Source organism: Fringilla coelebs, assembly GCF_963513975.1.
Source record: "Fringilla coelebs genome assembly, chromosome: Z".
Taxonomy (NCBI): Eukaryota; Metazoa; Chordata; class Aves; order Passeriformes; family Fringillidae; genus Fringilla; species Fringilla coelebs.
The window spans coordinates 35,831,858-35,851,988 of NC_140031.1; the positions used below are offsets into that span (position 1 = coordinate 35,831,858).

The 20,131-nt window shown below is 41.9% G+C and overlaps 1 protein-coding gene across 1 annotated transcript in view; it reads left to right on the forward strand.

Annotated features, from left to right (window-relative positions):
- The window catches only part of LOC311165511 (transducin-like enhancer protein 4), a 97,571-nt gene that overhangs the window by 51,942 nt on the left and 25,498 nt on the right, over window positions 1-20,131 (forward strand). Inside the window, exons 7-8 of the mRNA XM_084225556.1 lie at window positions 2,333-2,537; window positions 2,936-2,952. Of these exons, the coding sequence (XP_084081682.1) occupies window positions 2,333-2,537; window positions 2,936-2,952 (222 nt within the window). The remainder of the gene's footprint in view (window positions 1-2,332; window positions 2,538-2,935; window positions 2,953-20,131) is intronic.

Below are 20,131 nucleotides of genomic sequence, written 5' to 3' on the forward strand. Positions count from 1 at the left end.
GAGGGACTGGTGCAGCCCAGCTGTTCTGGGAGATCTCAAGCTGCTAGGCTACTACTCTTAAAGACCATATTAGGTCTGAGAGTCATTAATGATATTCAGTACATCCAAGCTTCAGTATGTGCTGTTGCTTGCTGAGCTGTGAAGAGAGATTCCTATCAAAGAGAGGTAAAAAAGGGTATTGCCTTCACAGTGCAGTTTTCTTCCAGTTCTTTGGAAACCATCCTATGTCAATAGAGGAGGTCATATAATGCAAATTGGGTAGGTCAGTAGGCAGATCTGTATGGATCGTACAGTAGTGTGTAATGAGTGTTCCTCTTCAGTTGACAGTATAATAGTTAACAAGGGGAAAGCTCACTGTTGATATTCTCAGGCTCTTCTCAAAGTCTTTACTTTAAGCCACTTGCAGATTCAGACAGAGATCTTCATGCAGTGGTTTATAGCATATTGTCAAATAGGAATAGGAAATTCCTTGTTCAAAACCAGGTAGCAGAACACAGATTATTCCATTCATCCTTTTCTTTTGCTCGTTCTTCTCCTCCCTCCCCAAGTCGGTCATGCCAGATTGTTGTAAGGCACCCCTGTTCAAACCCTGAGGCTAAACAATACTCTATTTTCTCTTGCTTTGTTTCATTGTAGTTAATATAATATTCTGAAGAATGAAGCATACTGCCATAAGAGCATCAAGCAAGCAAAATGGGTTTGATACATTCTACAAGAAGGAACACCTGCTGGAATGACATGGGTTCGCAAGCAGGAAAAAGATTTACCCTTTCCTTCTTCTTCCACTTGGAAGAATGTTCTTTTTGGGTTTTTGTTCGTTTGGTTTTGATTTTGATGTCTGCCTCCCGCCCTCTTCTGTATTTTTATTCCCCCGCAGCTTTCTTGTAGATCATTGCCCTCTTTTCTCCGGTACTGGTCTGGATTAGATGATGTGTGCATGCCACTGCCAGTTTGATTCCACTGCATGAGGTTTATTTCCAAGCAGAAGAGAAGGATCTATACTTTGAGGGGGCGTGTCAAGGGAGCTATGTGTAAAGTGTGCTACAAGGGTTTTCAAATGTGCTCTACCTTGCAGCCTTTTACTTTCAGCTCACCCTTATATAAGTCTTAGAACTTTAAAGTGGAATGGTTTTATGCAAAGCAGGTTAAGTCTTTATTTCTTCTAAAGTCCTGTGTACAGCCATGTAGGTGGGAGAAAACAATCATAGAGGACTTAGGATTTGACTTATCCTGGGCAATAACTGCTTGAAAATGAAAATTCCAGGGGTAATCTGGTTTTTCTATGAACAGAAATTAGTTGGATGGTTAGTGTGTAAGCCTTAGACCTGAAGAGATCTCTCTTGGGATATATTTAACTAAATTTTTCACCTGTTTGTTTTTTGTTGTTGATTTGTCAGGGTTTTTTTTCCGCTGCCTTTCCAATGAATAGCAACAGTCTATCTACCCCACAGTGGTTAGTATAGCACAGAGCTTGATGCAGCCCTGGTTGAGGTCAAGCACTCCAATTCGAACCTCTCAAGGGCTTTCTCTATGTGTTGCCAGTGTACTGGTAAAAATGACTTTAAACTCTTGTCAGTGCAGTTACTGGTGCATGCATCACAGTCCCACTCAAATAAACCTGTCACAACACAGAGTCAGCAGCTAGAGAAGAGTACAAGGGCAGGCCTCTAGCTTTTCATTCGAGCATCACTAAACGTGCACAGAGTGCCCAATTATTTCAGCATTATTGAGCAAGCCTACAGGAGGACCCAAGCCTTGCTACATTAGATTTTCTTTAGTAATTTGCTCAAGTACCGCTGAGGACACTTAAAGGGCTTAAAACGGTGGCTGCAACCAGTTTCCTTTTCTGGATTGTTAATTCAGGTTTTCTCTTTCAAATTAACTTTCACTGCATGCTGTGCAGTAGCGCTGGGAGAACTGTTTAACACTAATTTTCTCAATTTTCAGCTTTTTTTTTTCATTATATAACTGCTTTTACAGTTACATATGTTTTGATTAGATGTGTACATGGTGCATTTCTACTAGAAAGAGAGAAGCATAGTACCTCTGTCAAAAAAATAAAAATTTCATCAAAATGGTAGCATTCATTTGCTTTCTTTTTTTTTTTTTTAATTTCTGTTGTTGTTGTTTTCCAGTTCAGTCTGAGTTTTACCAAATATGTTGTGTTCAAACATCTGGACATTTTTAAGGCAGCAGGATGTTTGTAAGCATTTATATCTTGGATTGATCAGAAGCATTGATTGATCTGATCAGTCACAGTTGATGTAGGCGATCAATTAGACAATCCCCAGCTCCCTGAACAAATTCAATATCTGTGTTTTGTTTTTCACAGCAGCAGCAACTCCAGGCCCAGCACTTGTCACATGGACATGGTCTTCCTGTGCCGCTCACTCCTCACCCCTCGGGCTTGCAGCCTCCAGCCATCCCACCCATTGGCAGCAGTGCTGGTCTCCTGGCACTCTCCAGTGCACTGGGGGGACAGTCCCACCTCCCAATTAAAGACGAGAAGAAACACCATGATAATGATCACCAAAGAGGTAGGTGCTGCCAGAGAGTGTGTGGCTTTGGTTTCCTTCTTTTTTTTAAAATTCTCCTGTTTAAAGCAGGCGAAGGTGGAGGAGGAGCAATTTTCAGAAGAGTTCCTGGCTAATTACTTTAGTGTTTATTATCTAGCAGCAGCCAGGAATTGTGTTCAAATGCTAGAAATCCAGTTTTATAAATCTGGCTGTACAGCATTAATAATTAACTGTACAGAAAAGTTAACATCTGTGCAATTTATTATTTAACAGACATCAGGATTCTTTCTTCGGAGTATGATAAATGTATAATTTTGTGTAAACTAACTAGTATTTTTCTCTTTCTTTCTTCTCCCACATGCCCATCCCCTGCTACTATATCTCCCCCTCCTTACACATGGGGGCTGCTCTGCATGCAGACAGAGACTCCATCAAGGTAGGATTCCATTTCATAGGTGTAAAGGGTAGCTCGACAGAGCTGCGTGAACACTGCATTTTTCTGAAATGCGGCACAGAGTGGTGGGAAAAGTCACAAACTGGAACTGGGTTGTGATGCTCATGTTGATTGGCAGCACCCTGCATAGCCCTTGTGTCACATTTAAGCAATGGCTAGTAGTGGGGCAGCTAGGATTGCAGGCAACATGCTGACCAGTGAGTTTACTGGAACGGCATTGAGGCTGTTCTTGGGTGGAAAGAAAGGTCTGCCCAGGGTCTGTGTCCAAGCTTTTGAGACAGAAAGAATAAGCCAGTAGTCCTAAGTAATTTGGATGCTGTATATTGTAATTCTGATATTTCCTTATAATGCAGTTGAGGAAGGAGAGCTCTGTCACTCACAGGGGGAGATGCAGGGTGCTGCCTGCTATCCTGTAGTTGGAGAGGAGTGAGCTGCCCTTCCCTCTACCCTGGTGAACGTGGTACTGAAACTTGCACTGAGGACTCTGCCTTCCTTTTCCAAAAACTAATTTTCAGGTTCTGAGTGACTTTGCAGCATGAACATCACCCTACACAGGATACAGTGACTCTGTATCCTGTGTAAGGTGATGTTCATAAGTAGATGTAATAACATACCCTGCAACTTGTACAATTTTGAGCATTCAGTAATAGATATGATTCAGTGACATGTGATGCTTTTCCATACTGATAGCCATCAGAGTCTCCCAGGGACTCCTGGGGTTTTAATGCTGCAGATGGAGAGATTGCGTTAGTCCTGTCCTCTTCCTTTGTGAGCCTGCTCTCCTAGTTTGCATGGTTTTCAGAAACATAAGATCAAGCCTTATTAGGTGCTGCTGAGTGTGAAAAGAAAGATACACTTCTCTTAAAAATGGCAAGATCTGTACCAACCTTATGGAGTACTTAGAAACAGTTTGTCAAGTTTATAGCTTTTCTTAGGAAGATATCATATATTCTTGGGGTTAGGGAAGTGATGGAAGAGATGTTCATAGCATGAGTCTAGTGTGCATTAGACAAGATTAGCAGGATCTTGTCTAATCAGATATTACTATTATTCCCTTTATGGTGTTGGGAGAAACATGGTTCTGGGCACAGGCTTTGCCCCTGCTAGAGACCTGTCCATCCAGGGCTGACACAAAAGTTGACACCTTGGTTCTTTGGCAACTACAGGTGGGGACGTGTCCCACAGCCAATCCCAGCACACCCATTCTGCCACTGGCACTCCTGACATGTCCCAGCCAAGCGCAACTGAGCCAATAGTTGTCAGTTTTGCTGTTACACACATGGCTCTGCATAACAACCAGGAGCTGACAGGAACTGTCACTTTTCACCGTGAGCAGCAAAGGCACTGAAGCTGTCTATCTGCAGCATAAGACAACAGCGTGTTGGATTTCACTTCAGCCTCTTTGTCATGAGGGCTGGAAACTGCTAATACTGCTTAATGCGATGGGGCAGGAGCACACATTAATGATGCTTTCCCTGGAAAACCCAGTCCTCACTGTGAACAGATAAGTTTAGTCCATTTTCCTTTTTCCTGCACTCAAACTAACAAATGCGAGTGGGGTGGATAACTAACTGTGAGAGAAAACAAACCCATGTGGTTTCTTGAGTGAGTTTGGTTACCCATAAAGTTGAAACCATGACGATTTCATTCACAAAAGTGACTGAGGAGAGTTGCTAATATATGCCATTCAATGTTTCTAAACAATATATGCTAGTCATGTGTCTGTAACATTTGTGAGGTGCATGGATGTTAGGGTGAGCATTTGGCAGATTTTCTCTGGGGTTGATTCGAAAGTGCTGTTACTCATACAGCTTCTAGAAGGAATGAAGGGCATCTACTTTGTGCAGTTTACTTTGAAATGATAAGTAGATGTTTGTCTTGCACGGTGCTCAGGTTGTGAATTGGCTTGTGTGTCAGCATTATGGGGCTTACTGCCAGCTTTGCAAGGTGAAATAGTTTGCTAATTTCCTTAAATGTTTTCAGTGATGCCCAGAGTAGCAGTTAGTTGCTTGTTCAATCGATCCCTCCTCCCTTAAGTGGTTCCCGGTTAAGAGAGGCTTTTTATGATTGTCTGCTGTGTGACTTGAGACAGTTTTTGTCAGCCAGAACCAGCTGGAGTCTGTGTGCTGTATGAAATAATTTATTCATGCAGGATAATGCTCCTTAACATTTAACAGGTGATGAACGTGACATAAATTTCCTTCTTCCTCTTAATTTTTCCCTTTCCTCTTCCAATGTGCAAACAGGCAGGCTCTGGTACTCTAAATAGTAAGTAATTTTTGGCCATCTGTCAAAAGGAAATTTCAATACAAATTTAAATTAATGATGCCTGAAATTTTTTATAGCTCCTCTAAAAGCCTCTAATGTGCAGAAAATTCTGAATCTGCTGGTAGTAATTAGTGTAGCATGTAATGAGGATATGGGCAATGTTATACAGCCCCAGTGTAACGTTTTGATATGGTAGCAAAATTTTGATTTATATAAGGTTGTGCCTGGGTTTAATTGTGAGAGACACTTTAAAGTGTTTTCTTGCTGATATAGATTATTAAGCAGGGTGGATTTTAAAATAGCTCATGAAGTGTAAATTTACGCTTTAGTGTGCAATTTGGATAACAAAGGTACAGTACCCATTTGTACAAAGAAAGGAATTTGGCTGAAATGAGCCATTTCTTGCCACTACTTACAGTGCTTTGGACTTGCTGGGCAGTTTTCTTACTGAAACTTGCTGTCTCTAGCTGTGCTGGTCCTGACTCTCCTCTTAGTTCAGGCCAGGGAAGAGGCAGTTCGCATCACTCTAGTGTTACACCTGATCCTGCCCAGCACCTCCCCTGACTGAGCAGTTCACTGCTGAAACTGAGTAGTCACCTTCAGGTGACATAAGATTGTCCAGGAACTGTTCCTAAATAATAGATCAGCATTGACACAGCAAGCTCTGTGGAGAAGGGCAGCTTTGGGAGCTCTTTGATTTCTTCTTGGATCCAGTCCTCCAAATTCTTTGCAAAGTTTGAGGTATGGGAAAAATCTAAACACAGGAAACTGGGTCATGGGAGTGCTCTTTGTGCAGTGGCAAGGCTGTGGAGCAGACAAAAGGAAGGGAAGGGTGGCATGTGCCAGGGCTGTGCTCAAAGTGCAGCCCTGGCTTAAGGGCTCTGAGGGAATATAATGTGTTTAGACAGAAAGACAAACAGCTCTGTAGTTAACCGCACAGCTTTTCGTGGGGGACTTGGTGTGTCTTCTTTTCAAAGCCATTAAACTTCTTTTTTTAAAAGTTGGGGGGGGGGGAAGGAAAGTATTATTATTTTAAGTGGATTCTTTCTTGCAAATTGCACTTGCGTAAGTTTTTTTCACCTCCTGTGAGAACTCTTGGTGCAGGAGGCATGTCCTTCTTTCCAGACCTGGTATCATCTCTGGGACAAATGTGGCAAAAGTTTCTTTGGTGCTTAACAAAATTCCTTTTCTAATGCATTCCCTATGCGAGGGAAGCTATGGAAACATCTTGTGTAAAAAAGCTCCACCTGACAGAAAGTAGTGTAGTGCTGGCACTCTCTTCCCATAACTCTCAGTGCAGCAAATGGAATGAAGGAGCTCCCAGATGCTGGCTGGGCTGTGTGCCTGCCAGAGGTGGCCTGGATGTCCCTGAGCAGATTGTTCAAGAACCTCAGAGTCTCCTGAAACACGTGAATTCATGCACAGGATCCAACATGTGTAACTTTTTATCACTTCTAATGTAGATCTCTTGTTCTTTACATGCCTGTTAATTATTGCCTTTCTTTTGTGGTTGGTTGGTTCGTTTCTTTGGGTTGTTTTTTGGTTGTTGGGGGTTTTTATTTTATCTGATTTTTGAATTCTTTGGGGCAGAGACTATGCCTATAGTAAGACTTGCCAAGGTGATGAAACCTTTTTTTCATTTTGATCTGTTTCAGCAGTAACAAGTGCCAATAATTGAAAATTGCAGTCTTGCGACAGGAATAAAACAGCTAATTTGAGATTCCTCTGGGGGGAAGAAAAGAATTTTAGAAGAAAATATATTAAATAATGCATCAAATGGAGCTTTGGGGTGGATTTCTGGCCAACATGCTGGTGAATTGGGAGAAGTCTGTCAGGGCAAATTGAGGTGAATTTAGAAATAAAATTACTTTTGCCTTAATCTGTGTGAAAGCTAATAATTACACATGTGGGCGATATAGGGAAAGAGGATGGATGCAATTCACACATTCCATTTACATTTGTGGTAGCAGGTGCTCCAGTGCTTCTCAAGCTGTTACCCACTATTGAGTGTTTAGACCTCTTTTCATTTAGTTATGAGTAGGCTGCTTACTCCTGAATCTGTGAGTAACCTGATGCTTGGAGGAGTTGTGTGAATGCACTTCTGGAAAGTTCAAGATACTTTAAAATAAAAATGCTCCAACATATACAATAAGACTTCTGGATATTACCAATTGTAATACGTTGCTCACTTTGTTCTGCTGATAGAGGAACATCACATAAGCTGCTGTTATGTATTTTGTGACTTTGCCCAAATTGTCAGGTTTCTTTTAAATGGGACTTCCTCTAGAGGTGAGCGTCCTGCCAAATGTCTCTGTAGTCAGCGTTTATTAAATCAGCCAAAAAAATGTGGTTACCTGTTACAAGCTTAAAGAAATATGCAGAATTTATTTCCTGATCATTTGGTTATTTGGCCAATTAATCACCATTCAGCTAAAAAGCACTTCACAGGCTTGTTAAAATCACATCACATCCTGGATTCTGTTTGTACTTTTGCCGATGAGGAATGAAGCATTGCATGTATTTTGCTTTCTCTTGTGATGAAGCGGTAGTTTTAAACAGAGCGGATTTGAACTACACCACTCTGCAAGAGGTGTGTTTTTGATGTTCGTGGGTGTTTTGGGGGGTAGCATTACCAAATAATAATGAGTAACTTCTGTTGGCTTCTGATACAGTAATTTTTTCAGTATTAATTGATATCTGCCTCTGGGCATGTAAGCTGTGCCGAATGTAACAGGTGCCCTAATTCCAGAAAATGTGTTGTAATTGTTTGTTTGTGGAACAGATGAATAAATATCTGTGGGGCATAGCTGGTCCTCAGGTGGTGAACGTGAGTGGATTAATGATGTGATTGGGTGAGACATGCTTGTTTGTTGCAGTCTTGTCCAGTAACTGTCTGCTGAAGCAGAACAAATATTAATTAGCAAGGTCCTGTTTGTTGTCTCAGTCCATCTTATGGAGCTGATTTTTGGCACTGCTTTTTTTTTTCTTAATAACCTTTTCATGGCTAAACTTGTAGTGTGTCATTCAAGCACACTTGAAAAGGAGCATGAAACTAAACCTCAGGTGTGTATCTCCCTGCTGTGTTTTTTTTCTTCTTTTCTCCTCCCCCACCCCAACTGAGTTTTAAATTTCTTTCATTCATGCAGTATCACATCTTTAGTCTTTTTCAGGAGGTCATCTGGGAAGTTTAATTTACTGTAGGGTACTCATATTCATATGAAAGTGACAGCATATGCTCTGGCATCAAAGAATTAGCTGCTTCTGCTAGTTTTGATGGCTTAACCTCTTTTACCCAATAGCTTTCTATCCACTTCTGTCTATTAATGGCACACTGCCCTCTTATCTTACATCTTTCTGCATGTTACCACAGGGTGATTTTTACTCAGTGGTGTACCCGCGTTTGGTCAAGTTCCCATAGAGAATCCCACTGTCAAACTTTTATATTGCCACTTGGTGATTTAGGGTAACTCAAATATTCTCTCTCCAGATGCTCTCTTCACCCAGAAGGCAAATACATACATGGGCTGTAATTTCTAACCTGAGCAGTCATGTCTAATTATTTCCATGGCAACAGACTGTGATGTTGATAACACAGGATTGTGATTTCACATCATAGAGTAGGAAGAGGAAGTTTGTTGGAATGAGGAGGTGGGTGGAAAGGTCTCCAGTGCAAAGGCTTTGACAATATAATAGCTGGGGGAAGAGAAGTAAAGGGAGGAAATTAATTTGTTTATTCTATCTCTTCAGGTTCTCCTCATTGTAAGCATGCAATTAAAATCATGCTTTACATGCCGAATTCATGTCCTACACTAGTTTACTCATGGTGGATGAGTTGGAATGAGGAACACATTTGCAGATCAAGTTACATAGATGTTTGTCAATGTAATGGGAGAAAATAAACAACACATATCAATTTTTGTCAAAAGTGGGACCCAGACTAGGTTTTTGACTTAGAGATTTGTGTTGGTGCTGGGATTTTTTTCTTTTTTCATTTTTTTTGAGTCTGTAACATTTTGATTTTGTCTTTAAAACTGTTAGGTCCAAAGTCATTTGAAACATCCCTTATTTTTACATGAATCAACAGATTCCTTGGGCATGCAGATTATCTGCTAAAGGGAGGGAAGGAGTGCGCCTTCTGGATTCAGTGACATGTATGACATGCATTGGAAGTTTCTGTCATATGGGTGAAGTTACTGAATGCTAATAGTGAATTTGTATGGCTCTTCTTATCTCTCTTCTGGCACTGGGAAAGGAGCACATTCCTAAGTCCAAGATGATTAGTTTAGGGAAATGGGTATTCTGACTGATATGCAAGTTGTTATGCAAGATTGTTGAGTGCAACATGAACTACAAAGTTTTAGCTGTGCTTTGAGGGAAAAAGCAATTAGACCGGCCAGCAGGAATTGGCCATTGAGGGAAGTTTGCAGGAAAATTGCACTGTTTCCTACCTCTCTTTGGTGCAGCTCTAATTGAGTTGAATAATTAATTAAATATCTAAAGCTCGATTAGCCTATTCTGCATAGCAATTTGAAAAGTTCTGTCTTTTCTTAAGCGACATTTGGCCTTTTGAAGAACAAAAAATTGGAAATGCTAATGTTTTTCATCCAACTAAGGGAAGAAAATAAAAATGTCTCCATAGCAACAAAGCTTCTTTCTACATGGTTTCCTAAAATATGCCTGAACCAGAAGCAGATGCCTGATTTGAGAATCTCGCCTTCTTCAATGTAAACAAATAACTTATAGGCAGGTGTTGGAAATAATATGGAAATCCTATTAAAGAGCCCTGGGTTCCTGTCAGTCAGGAAGCCCCTGCCACAAAGGGGTTGGTTGTCTGAATAAAGGAGGCAGAGTAAATTCTCGTTAGGCTTTAGCTTTTCCCAGGAAATGATTGTCTCTGCATGCTCTTTCTCCTGCAAGTCTGAATGCAAGCCATTTCTTCTACTGATCCCTTCTGCCACCCTCGCTTTCTGCCTCTCTTCTCCTGCTGGATTAGCGCTTGATGTCAGTGGCGGCTGCTGCTGCTTGGGGTGTTGTGTCATTTGTGATTTTAACCCCTGTTCCCTCCTGCCCCTCCCATCTGCAGCCCTGCCTTGGTTGGTGAAAGGACAGCTAGGGGAATCACCTGACACTGGCCTGGAATAAGGAGAGGAAGGGAAGTTCTCTATGTGAATTTATAAGTTTTGGTTAAAGGTTTTGACGTGGCTGGTTTGCTAGTGTCATGTATTGGGGTTCCAAATAAAAGTGTGGTTTTTCATGTGTCATGTGTCTAGAAAGTTGGTGAAATGGTCTTGATTCTTTTTAATCTTCTTTTGAAGTTACTGAGAAACATGCTTGCCATCTCTATCTGTTAATCTAGTGTGACACTTTTGTTGCATTTGCACTTTCTGATGTCAGTTTTGTCCCCAGACATGGCTGTACTGAGGTCTGCCCTACAACAGCTTACCTGCCAGCCTACCTGCAGGCTGTGGGTGAAAACTTCCGTGCAGGTCAGGTGGGAGCAGGTGCTGAGGACATGCTTTCCAGGGTCTCTAGGCTGGAAACGGAGATGATGTGTTTGTCTCCTCACATCCTGTCTCTACACTCCTTGTCACGCCAGACATAGCGGTGCTCTTAATAACACTCAGAGGGTTAAATGTGGATAAACACAAAACAAGGCTTCTGAAAAGCCTGAAGATTATCATGCAGCATTTCTCGGACTATAGCCCCCGAGACGCACTTCATAAAGCCAATAAAGCGCACGCTGGTGGTCTCCCGTTGCCCTGGCAACGGACCACAGGGCACCCTGTGTGTGAAATGCATGAACATCTGCGAATTAATCTTTTTTAGTTTGTTCTTTCCTTGGCACCAGTGGAGCTGTGCTGGCTGATAGCAACAGGGCCAGAGCTGGAGGGTACCCCAGGGATGCCCCAAGCTCCTGGCAGAGGGGATGGAGCCAGGTCCTTCCCCAGCAGTGCTTCCCACAATTAAGGGATTGAAGGAATTCAGCTTGATGTCACTTTTTTTCTGGGATGCTGTTAACTTGCATTTGGGTGCATTTTAAAAAGTATTTTTCCTAAACTGAGGTATTGTTTGGCTTGTTGGACTAACATGAAAAATAATCCAAGAGGAAAATTGAAGTCTTGTGTCCGCATGACATTTTTACTGGACTTGACCACTCGTGTGCTTCACTGTCACAAGACTAGAAGAAACAGAACTTGAGGGGTAGAAAGTCTCACAGAAATTGTAAAATGGAAATGAAGACGTGTAGCAAAAGTCAGCAATGTGTGGCAGCTGACCCAGCAACAGACCCAGCCACAATCGTGCTTAAGAGATGCAAATCCTGGAGATGGTATTTTCCATTGCCTCCTGAAGGAATTATGGAGACCACAAGCACAGGCGTTATTGACTTCCTGTCAGTTCCCTGTTAGATCCGCTCTGCTGCGGTGCACTAGGTACGGGTTTCACGTCTGGTTCCAGAAGCTGTGCTGGCTGCTGGCTCTGACTGCTGCCTGCCAGGGCTTGCCCCACCTTTCCACCAAGTCTCAGGGAGGGCTGTAGGGGGAACACTGTGAATGTTGTATCATCAGTAATTGCTGGATGCAATCAGTGTTTTAATGAAGTATTGGAATCGAAATGCCACTTAAATCTGCTAATTGCATTAAAAGGACAGCAGATTGCTCTGTATCACTTCTTTTTGATCTGCAAACTTAACAAAGACTACCAAGGAGCTTTTAAGTGAGGTAGAGCAGCCAGTCCAATGCTACTTGTTTGCATACGAATATCAGCAGGCACAGCTGCACCTGTTTTTCTCCCACTCAAGAGGCAGTGAATACAGCTGTGGGAATGTTCTTAATGCATACTTATGAGTAAGTGGGACAGAGGGGCAGGAGAAGGAAAAGATTCAACATGGGTTGTTCCTTTTTTCCATTAACTAGGTGAGCTGTCCATCACATATTCACCATAGAGAGAAGCTGGCATATTACAAGCCACTATATTGTTTGAAAGAGAGTATACAGTATTTTCTTTGCTATAATAATCTTGACAGATCAAAATAAACAATAACACTGGTAGGGTCCAGCTTTGTCAGACTGGCATGTTCTGCAGAAGTGCAGTGCAGGAGTATGGAGAAAAGGCCAGGCGAGGTGTCTCCCAATTACAGCGACCGCCAGAAGGGTTTTCTGCAGTTGCGTGTGGGTTGTTTTTGGCACAGACCACACACAACATAAAACTCTTCAGCTATGACAGCGTATTTCTGAGTCCTTTTCTCTTTTTATTATATTAATTCTCTTTTTATTATATTAAACAAGGGGACTGACTGTATAGAAATGACTAGTTACATTGAGTTGAAAAGCCAGTGCTGACCTAAATAACATAAAGCTTTGCCTTGTGATCTTCCAATACCAGGCATTAGGAAATCATTGTATCTGGCTTGTAGTAATTGTAGCTTATACCTGTGTGTTTATATTTCTCCTTTCTCCCTGATATATTTGTTGAAGCCGTATCTGTTGATGCTGTACTTCTGTCTCGCCTCTCCATTTCTTTTAAAAAATCAAACTGCTATTCATTTTAGCCCTGGAAGAAGTTAATGTTTTGCTTTTCTTCCCTGCTTTGAGAAAAGTTTTGTGCCACGACCTCCAACTACTATTTTGTAATGAGCCTTGCTGTCCAATACTGCAGCTTATGAGAAGAATTCAGTGTCTGAATAATTTAAAAATAATCTTTTAAAAATCAATTACAGTAAACCTTGTGAGCTTAGAGAAACCTTTTTCTGCCATTCCCTTGCAATACTGTATTTTTCTTAGCCATGTCAGTACGTATAATTGACATGAGAGTAGCAAAGGGACCCCACCTTAAGCATAAAGGCATCTGTCAATGATCAGTTTGTTGCCCTTAGAAGAGTAGTGTGTGCTCACCATCTAGCCTAAAAGCTTTGTGTCACGCTGCAGGAGTTTGAAAGCAGTAAAGTTATTTTCCAGACCTATAGGACTCTGGTGTGCTTTATGAAGGTTTTCTGGTGAACAGCATTACCTTCACCTGTGGCGAAGGCTGGGAGTGCCATTTTTCAATGCTTCTTCCTGTTCTGCTGGATGAGGAACAGGAGACACCATCAGAAATAGTGATTTTATCTGTCTTTCCCATACTTTTCAGGGTATTCAGCATCAGACTGTTTCTAGCATCAGAGGTTTTTCCCATTTGTTCTGCGCAAGTCACAACTCTTTTGATACCAGAGGTTTTCTGTTGCACAGTACCTCTCTCTACAGTACCCTCTCTGTTGTGTCTTTGCTCTCTGTGAGCCTTAAGCAATTTTACAAATTCTGCTAATGACTGTAACAGTCCTGCAAAAAACTTAGTGTTGCAAACAGCAACAACCTGATTTTCAATAGTAAATCTAACAGAAGTTTCCCACTCAGTAGTATAGGGCTGTAGTGGGTACTAACAGCTATGGTGATCACAGCATGATGGAGCTGCTGCTATTTAGTAGGCAAATGTTTCATGATTGTTTTGGACAGAAAGAGGAAGAAAACTTTATTTGATAGAAGAAGTCTCTCATGTTGACAACACACAACACCAGATTGCTACAGTGCAATCACTGCAAAGCCGCATGTTTTGCAAACAAAATATGTTGCAGACTCTAATTATAAAAACAAAAATATGTTCTTTAATTTGACATACAGAGAGAATTTCTCTTACTCTTTTTCTAAGTCTTAAAACTGCCAGGAATCCTCTCTGGAATACTAGTTACTCAGCGTGCGCAACTGTTACTGTAGATGTCAAAAATAAAATATTCATAAGTGTATTTGATATTGTGTTCTGGCTCAAGATACATATCCGTCCAACACTGCACTGTGATGTATATGTAAACTGGTCCTAGAAAAAACATTTATTCATATTCAGGTTGCTCTTGCCAGTAATGAGATTAAATCAAAACAAGCACTATTTGTTACCTAATTTGCCCATTTTCTTAAAGTTTGCTAAAAGGTTAAAAATAGTATGTTAATGTAATAGAGCAATTGTGACAAAAGCCAGCAAATTCAGGGAAGCAGATTTCTGAAGGTGGCTGTTTCCCATGCTTAAATGGCAATTAAAGTAAAACATATAATCGGTAGCACTGGGTTCTATGCAGTAAGACCACTTTGTCCTGCTCTTTGAAACTGTAAACATGAACCTACGTGAAACCTCTGGAAGAAGGCAAGTGAGCATTTGGCTTGTGTCAAATGAGCATGAGAGGCAGTGGAGGAAGAGAGATATGTGGGAATAAATGCATGTTTCCTCTCTTCATCTACCTGACTAGGTTCTGTGCTTATTTTTACCTACACTTTACATACTCTCTGGAGAAAGCTCTTTTACAATTCGCATGAAAAAAAAGGAAGAAAAATTGTACACACCCTTGATTATGCTGTATAGAGATCAAGCAGCTAGTAAATTGATGCATGCCTAACACTTGTGTTAAAAGCTGTGTGTTCTTTATACCAGAAGCAATGTGTGAGAAGGCGTTAATCCTCTAAACATTAATGCTTTTCAAGATGGCAGGTTACCATTGCCCTCTCTTACGTCAGAATGCGCCTTATGTTCCCTTTTCTCCTGTAGGACATCTGGTGGTTCCACGGAAATATTTGAAGAGCCATCGTTTAGCAGTTTGAAGGGAAAGCCTTGAATAATTCACACAACAAATGATTAGGCAAGCACTTGTCTATCTAACTGAATTATTCTGCATGTTTGCTGAAGCAGTTAAGCAGCAGAACAGCATTTTCTTCTCTGGAGGCTTTACAGTGGTAGTATTGACCCACCTAGTTATTGGGTTTCAGCCTTTTGTTGACACTGTTGTAAATGAAAGCAGTCTGGACAGGCACTGAGCAGCTGGGCTGGATAATTGTGAAGGATTCATGCTTGTTGCTGTTACCCTCAGTGTTTGTAGTGGGTTGTTTGCTTTGACTTTTGTTGAACTGTTGACAAAAGCATTAGATACAAATGGGAACAAATAAAGTGCTGAGATGCCAGGAGGGCTTGGCAGAAATGGTGGTTTTCATTCCAACTTAAATGGCGAATGTCGGCACTTGTCTGGATGGGTAAAGGAAGGTGTATTCAGCACTTAGGTGCTTTTCCTTCCCCTTTCCCTTTCTTTCCTTACTGCTAAATAGTTTTTGGCAATCAGGTGAATAAAAACAGAGCAGAGGCAGTTTCACCATTGCCTTAACTCCTTGGCACTATGTTTTTGAAGCTCTCTCTGACTGTGGATGTCTTGCTGGGAAAATCCAGTTCCTGAAATGAAAGGATTAAGTATATAAAGGGAGGAGGAGGGAAAAAAAAAAAAAACAGAGAGAAAAGGATGGGGGTGTTGAAGGGCTAGGGATGAGGAAAGAGAGGCTTAAATAGAACAGTATACACTAAGTAGTATAGCCAGCAAAATTGAAGTCATTTACTGGAACGCTTTTAATTTGGTTTAAACAAAATACTCTTTTGTATATTCAAATGGGGAGTAGCTCAGCTGTTGTGAAGCCAGAAAATTAATGGTATTTTTACAAACGCATGTCAACAACATAGCTGTGGATGATAATGTTGGCATTTTATTCATGAGGAATTATCAATGCAGGTTACTGGACAACATAGTGTGACTGGAATGATTGAGCACAGGGGGGAAGCGGCTGTCCTTCTGTAAGACGATTTCATTTTACATTTAGTCCTTCAGGAAGAGAAGACGGAGACAGAAAGAAAGCATTTTTAAAAACATGTCTGAAATACCTATCCTTGTGGTTTCTGGGTCCCAGAGACTAACCTTTTTAGCTCTGTCTGACTCATAGTTTTCTGGCTGTCCTTTTCAAGTCTGCCTTGAGGGATGGCAGAGAATAGATGCAGGAGAATAGCATCACATTAGGATGTCTTTTCTGAAAAGGTAGTTTTGGCCCTGGAGGAGCTGCAAGTTTACTCTAGCCGTCTCTGGCCCTTGAGTTTTGTGCCTGAGTATTGTTTGCTGGGACCTATAATGCATCTAATGTGTTGTGAAATATGGTTATGCTGTCTGGTTGTGGAGGAAGTTAGCGTATGATCTGGAAGGTCTTGCCACTTGGCAGGAGAGATGCTTTGTGTTTGTTTATTTTGACTCTAGTTTTCTTGTAGTGATCAACTTCAGGGTGTTGTTCAGGTCAGCTGGAAAGTGGCAAGTCAAGTTCACAGGGGTGAAGACACCACTGCAGTGGAAGAAGAAGGCTCTGTTCAGTAGTGCTCTCTGGAGGCATACAAAGGTATTCCTTGCCTCTGCTGTTAGATGTGTGCCTAGTGGTATCTGAGCTATCCACAGGGTTTTGGAGGGCCAGCGTTTGATATGCGGGTATTTTTTGTCTTCTGCCTTCATGGATCTTCAAGTGCCGTAGCAGCCAGGTAATCGTGGTATTTATGGACCCAATTTGAGTAATCATCCGTGAGTGTTTTCATTATTCCCCTTTGTTATGGTTGCCATATTTTTCCTGCTCTCATCACAGTAAGAAAAGAAGGGAAGCACAAAAAGAGATAAGGAAGAAATTGCCTTTTACTGCTGTCATTGCTAAAGTTTCTTGTAATATGTAGGATGTTTGTTGTGTTAAACCATGTTGACATCAGCAAGAAGTGTTTTGCCTGTGAGATCAGGCCTGAATTTGTTGTTAATCCTACAAATATCAAAACAAAGGGTAGAAATACCAAGCTATTTCTAGCAAACCTACTAGGAGTGGTGTTATAGTACATATCGGTTTGTGCATGATGAATCCTCAATTCTTTTCTCTTTGGGAAATACACATAATAGTTCTAAAGGGAGCTAAAGGTATTATGATAGCAAATTTCAACCTTGATTGAAGGTAAAATGAGGACTTTTTGAAATGCAGGGACTTAAAGCCCAGTCAAAACAAATATATTCCACAATCATACTTGAACAGCATTTGGGAAACAGTTTTGGATCACCTAAATTGTGTGAGAATTCACAGAAACTAACTTGTGAATGTTCTGTGGCATGGCCTTACTTTTTAGACAGGCATGGATAGTTTTGTGTTTTTATGTGAAATGTACTTTTCCCTGTACTTAGTTACACAGAGTTATCTTGTTAGGGTACTCTGCTTTGCCTGCAGATCTATAGGAAGGGCCCTAAGTTTTGCTTTACCTGGAGTTTCACAGATTTTAGACCAGGAAGCAGGAAAGTGCCTCTGGAATGAATTTGCATTGAAGTAACAGAAGATTTGAGTGAAGCAAGGAAGGAAAGAACTGGTATACTACATAGGTGGAGATTGAATTTGACTTACTCAAGTCACAAAGTCATTATGCTTTGTGGGGCAGCATTTTTTTGCACTATCTGGTGTGAAATAATACGCAACTGGAGTTCTAAGCTGGCCAGTTAGGAATAAGAGTGGATATGGAAAAGAATATTCAGTAATAGGAAACAGTAAAATAAGACAGAAGTAACAGTATAGCAGACAGATGAAGACCTAAATCAGTGGTGCACATCCTTCAGCCAGAGAAGATCTTTACTGGCAGCTTGCCATTAACCAGTGGTCTGCGTTATTTTGAATATAATTTATATTAGATTTTAATCAGAAAAGCACAGTGTTTGTTTTTCATACTTATGTAGTGCTTTAAGTGCAAACACTGCATGGAAAAAGCCATTAAAGACACTGTACCTGGTGGGTTATAGTAAACGAAGTGATGACAGAAAGACTGGCTTTGCATTTCTGCAGAAATCAGGGGTACTCATCTGACATCTGGCTGTCTTTGAGAAGGTAGTACACATTCTGAGGCAGTGGCTTTAGGTTCTCACAGTTTGGCTGATGAGTTCTTTTACATTTCTCATGTCATACAGATTTATGCAAACTAAGAATTGGCTAAAGTTCTATGTTTGTGTAGTTTCTGGAGTTTAGTACAGGTTCTCTGTTACAGCATTTAGATTGCTCCAATCTTTTAGTTGTGTTTTGATACCAGGAATACTGATTATTCTTCCTAATTTTTAAATTTTGATCTAGCATATGTAATAGATCCATTTTGGTGATACCGGGGTACCTCCAAATCTTCAATCCATGAATCCTCACAGCAACCCTGTAAGGGAAAGAAACACTCTCTAGACTTCTGAAATTATCCTGCTTTTTGAGGCATGAAGAGGCTTAATTGACTTCATGTGATCAGACAAAAGAGCAGACTACTAAACCTACATTTCCAAAATACAAACAATTTTCCAACCTCCCCATTTTCTGTTTTTAGCTCAAGCATCAATGTTACTTTGTGATCCGTCTGTACCTAATTCTTCCTTTTGAGACCTCACAGTGGTTTTGAGTCCCATTCTTGGCAAGTACATGCATGCTTCTAGTTTGACCATTCAGTCCTTTTGAGCTATTTCCAGTTTCATTTGACTGTCTAATCTCTGCATGTTTTTGCAGAAGACAAGCTTTGTTTGAATTTTCATCCCTCCATCAGGCGGGATTACATTGCTCTTGTGTTTCTGTGGCTCCTTTCACACCAGGTGGTTGGACACAGGACTGAAAGGGACACCGGGCATGTTTTCAGATGATACAAAACTGGGAGGAGCTGTTGACTCCCTCCAGGGCAGGGAGAGGCCCTGCAGAGAGACCTCCACAAATCAGGGGTCTGGGCAATCACAACCATATGAAGTTCAACAGGGGAAAGTGCTGGATTCTGCATGTGGGATGGGGTGACCCTGGATGTATGGACAGACTGGGAATGGGATGGTGTAAGCAGTGCCATGGAAAGGGACCTGGGGGTCCTGGCAAGTGGAACATGGGTCAGCAGTGCCCTGGCAGCCAGGAGGGCCAAACCTGTCCTGGGGGGCACCAGGCACAGCATGGCCAGCTGGGCAAGGGAGGGGATTGTCCTGCTCTGCCCTGAGCTGGGGCAGCCTCACCTCCAGGGCTGGGGGAAGTTCTGGGCAACAAAATATGAGAAAGACATTAAACTGTTAGAGAACATTTAAAGGAGGCCAGTGAGGAGGTGAAGGGCCTTGAGGGGAAGGTGTATGAGGAGTGGCTGAGGTCACTTGGTCTGTTCAGCCTGGAGAAAAGGATACTGAAGGGAGATCTCACTGCTGTTACAACTTCCTCGTGAGAGGAAGAGAAGGGGCAGGCACTGGTCTCTCCTCTGTGGTGACCAGTGACAGGACGTGAGGGAATGGCCTGGAGATGTGTCAGGGACGTTTAGGTTGGCTGTTAGAAAAAGGTTCTTCTCGCAGTGGGTGGTTGGGCACTGGAATAACTCCCCATTGAAATGGTCACAGCACCAGCCTGAGAGAGTTCAAGAAGCTTTCAGACAATGCTCTCAGGCACAGGGTGTGACCTTTGGGGATGGTGCTCTGTGCAGGGCCAGCAGTTGGACCTGATGATCCTTGTGAGTGCCTTCCAACTCACCATATCCTGTGATTCTGTGATATGTAGCCAAATCAGCAGAAGCCACAGCACTGTTGGGAGGGTGCTGGCAAGGGGAGTTTGTGTTTGGTTGTTTTGCTCACCCTGGGCTAACCAGCTGTCACACAGCATATGTACACTGTGCAACAAAGCACAGTGCCAAAGCCCCGGGTTAATGTTAGCCCCTCTTAGGACCACACCACCCACCAGCAGCAGCGACTCTAGACATCCCAGCACTGTACCTGAACTCTTCCTCATTCTGTTACTTCCAGCCCAGGGCCACACAGGCAAGGCTCTGCCACTTTCTGTGCATGGAGCAAGATTGTTCAGCTGCAGATTTTGGGCATAGTACTCTAGTGACTGTTAGCAAGGTGCCCTGCAAGGGCTGCTGCACAGCTGGAAGACTCTTCCAGACTTCCTGCAAGGCTGCTGCATGGGAGTAGCCTTAGAGGTGGATGTGGGAATGTGATTTTTGTCAGTAGTGAAAGTCCCTAGTGGGGAAAGCATGCAGGCAGGGAAGGATTTCCATCTGTGGGCTGGAGCTT